Genomic DNA, 1,341 nt, shown 5'->3' with positions numbered 1-1,341 from the left:
TAGCCTGAGCCAAGCTGGCTGCTGGCATACACGGGGGGCATCCCTTCAGTGTAGCTAGCTGCCAGCAGGACGTGGAGCTGCCTGTGACTATGTACCACAGATGTTCTCTGCTCCAGTAAAATACTTGTGCCCTTCTATTTCGGTTGTGTAAACCGTGCTGCTCTTTGTGGCGTGTCTTGTGACGCAAAGTACGGAACTTGGTCCTAACCTCTTGAGGATACATTAACTGAGCCTATGTTATTCCTTTGGTCCAGGTGGAGATCTTACAACGCAAAGAAGATGTCAAGACGCAGGTAAACTGTTAGCATCGCAATATGCCGAGCTTATATGTGCTCATCTAAAAACTGCTTCTCTCCTAACGTCTAAATGTCTTTCTGCTCTTTGCAGTAGCCGGTTGCAAGCCAAGCAGCAGCAGCAGCCCCTGTCATGTCAAGAAGAGTCTCCACAAGAACTGCAGGCACCAGAACATCTCCAGACCAGAAAAAGGAGAACAGCAGAGGTAACCAGTTTGGGCAACTTGAAAAGTTTAATATTGAAAGTTCTCTGGTGCATTTGGGTGGGAGAATCTTTGCGGAGTCAGGAAGTGGGGCAGGAGTAGCAACAGTTTGCTTTAGCTTTAAAGGTGGCTGTGCGGGTCATTGTCAGTGTATTGATGTGTGTCTCTCTTCTCAGCAGGAGGTTAAGAAAAAAGAAGATGGGAAAATTGCTAAAAAACATCAATACGAGATTAAGGTAATTCAATCCTCATTGCTGGTTCAAACTAGGTGAGGGGGTTCATCTGCCTTATGTTGGTGGGTGTGAAGTCACGCATTCTACCTTAGAAAGTACTGAATAGGGGAAGTTGCTACCTTCAGATATTAAAAACTATGGGAGCCCTGCACCTTAGCATCTCTTTATATATTTTCATTTTTTTACACATGGCTTTGTTGCAGATAAAGGGTCCTTCAGTGTGGAAACCACTGCAGAGTAAGGTTAGGTATAAAAATGAGAATAAACCCAGATATTTCAGAATAATTCCACATGCAGAGCAGGTAAGGCCTAGAGGCGAGTCTAAACAAGATCATTGCATTGTTTTAACTTAAGGTGTGGTTTCACAGCCATTTAGTTGAGACGGACTCCTAGCCCTCTTGACTTTCATTGAACAGTTCTTTTGATTATTTAAATCAGTTTAGGAATCTGTTTCAACTAACACGGGCCACTCCTAGGCCAAGTGAGGGGCTTTACAGTCGTTTATTTTAAACTGGGTTAGTAAAATAATGTAACTTTCTCTTGCAAACAATCTTGTTTGCATTTATTCTGTTTGTAAAGCCAATGAGACTAACAGCTATGGTGAAGTGAAAC

The 1,341-nt window shown here is 43.2% G+C and overlaps 1 protein-coding gene across 1 annotated transcript in view; it reads left to right on the top strand.

The window, feature by feature from the left end:
* The first annotated feature begins 78 nt into the window (after positions 1-78).
* Positions 79-1,341, top strand: part of CCNE2 (cyclin E2) — a 12,964-nt gene continuing 11,701 nt past the window's right edge. The window contains exons 1-3 of the mRNA XM_009638347.2: positions 79-293; positions 388-499; positions 676-732. Coding sequence (XP_009636642.2) covers positions 235-293; positions 388-499; positions 676-732 — 228 coding nt within the window. The 5' untranslated portion in view covers positions 79-234. The remainder of the gene's footprint in view (positions 294-387; positions 500-675; positions 733-1,341) is intronic.

This window comes from Egretta garzetta, unplaced genomic scaffold (genome assembly GCF_000687185.1).
Source record: "Egretta garzetta isolate BGI_Z169 unplaced genomic scaffold, ASM68718v1 scaffold154, whole genome shotgun sequence".
NCBI classification, from domain to species: Eukaryota; Metazoa; Chordata; class Aves; order Pelecaniformes; family Ardeidae; genus Egretta; species Egretta garzetta.
Note: the sequence above shows the minus strand (reverse complement) of the source record. Positions and strands in the feature narration are given on the sequence as shown.